The 1583-nt window shown below is 38.6% G+C and overlaps 1 gene segment (V, D, J or C); it reads left to right on the top strand.

Moving 5' to 3' along the window:
- The first annotated feature begins 389 nt into the window (after window positions 1–389).
- LOC141120097 (immunoglobulin kappa variable 4-1-like) lies at window positions 390–1374 on the top strand. The segment is given in 2 exon segments: window positions 390–495; window positions 613–1374. Coding segments are annotated over 2 exon segments (369 nt in total).
- Window positions 1375–1583: the final 209 nt, after the last annotated feature.

Raw genomic sequence — 1583 nt, 5'->3', positions numbered from 1 at the left:
GGAGGAAATGTTCTCAAACACAGCATGGACCTGAGTGGGATGATTGTGGGATTGTTTGACACAGTCCTTACCTCCTACCTCTAACTCCCATCAACTTTCTTGTAAAATAATATATATATATATATATATATATATATATATACTAATAACAACATAGAATGGTCACTTTATTATTAAAACGTTGATATTAATTGTAAGAAGTACATAACTGAATGGATCTGGAGTGCAAGGTTTTGTTCTGCTGGGCTTCACTGAGCTGAAAAAAAATAATCTGTATATCCCGTCTCTGGCAGGTGACAGCTGACCACAGAATTTGTATGTTTCCATCTCCCCGGTATTTGCATATACAGTGTGTGGGGGGAACACCTCCCCTGTCACTCTCTCTATATATCTCATTGTACAGGAGACGTCTTCTAGTTTGGATCTGACCCTCCAGAAACATCAAGATGCTTTCTCCCAGTTATCTGCTGGCTGTCATCTTCATTTCTATTCAGGGTGAGATATGAGGCTCCTTCCATCATCCTCTGCACATACATCTATACATTGTACAATAAATATACACATCAGGATAGATAGGAAATCAATAATCAATATGTCTCTTCCCATCCTCAGGATCCTGTGGACAGTATGTGATGACTCAGACTCCGGATTCTATCTCTGTGTCCCCGGGACAGACAGTCACCATCACATGTACATCCAGTAGCAGCTTAAATAGTGGAGGCTACAACTATCTAGCCTGGTACCAACAGACACTCCACCAACCTCCAAGGCTTCTTATAAATTGGGCCAGCACTCGGCAATCTGGGATCCCGGACAGGTTCAGTGGTTCTGGATCTGGAACTGAATACAAATTAACTATCAATGGAGCAACTGCAGAAGATGAAGGAAGATATTACTGTCAGCAGACAGGGTGGACTCCTCTCACACAGTGATACAGAGCCGTACAAAAACCTCCTTCCTCTTTTCTGAGGTGATATGAAGATAGCTGTGAGGAAACCTAATTGAGAAGTAAAATGTTTTTATTAATAACAAGCAAAATGACATGTGAAAAGTGTTTCTGCCAGTAGATATCTATGATAACTTTATAACCTCCAGGCTCCTGCTATAGAGGACACAGAGACCATCCACCACCATTTTTAGGATCTACAAATTATATTAATGTATGGTCTACTAAGAGGTGTTGTTTAAAGGGTAGCTCTATTTTTGTGGGCAAAGAGAAAAAAAATAGCAAATAAAAAAAAGTGTATATCCACTTCACCTCTGGAAGGTTTACCCCCCCCCCAACCAGGCCATTTTTTGCGATACAGCAATATGTTACTTTAATTGACAATTGCGCAGACATGCAACACTATACCCAAATAAAATGTTTGTCCTTTTTTTCCCCACAAATTGAGCTTTCTTTTGGTGGTTTTTGCGCTATAAAAAAAGGCTGACAACTTTGAAAAAAAAAACAATATTTTATGCTTTCTCCTATGAAACACATCCAATAAAAAAATGCAAAAATCTAATTTCTTCATCAATTTAGGCCAATATGTATTCTGCTACATATGTTTTTAGTTAAAAAATCCCAACAAGCGTTCATT

Source organism: Aquarana catesbeiana, linkage group LG01 (assembly GCF_042186555.1).
Source record: "Aquarana catesbeiana isolate 2022-GZ linkage group LG01, ASM4218655v1, whole genome shotgun sequence".
NCBI lineage: Eukaryota > Metazoa > Chordata > Amphibia > Anura > Ranidae > Aquarana > Aquarana catesbeiana.
The sequence above is the reverse complement of the archived record's forward strand: the minus strand, read 5'-3'. Positions and strand labels throughout refer to the sequence as shown.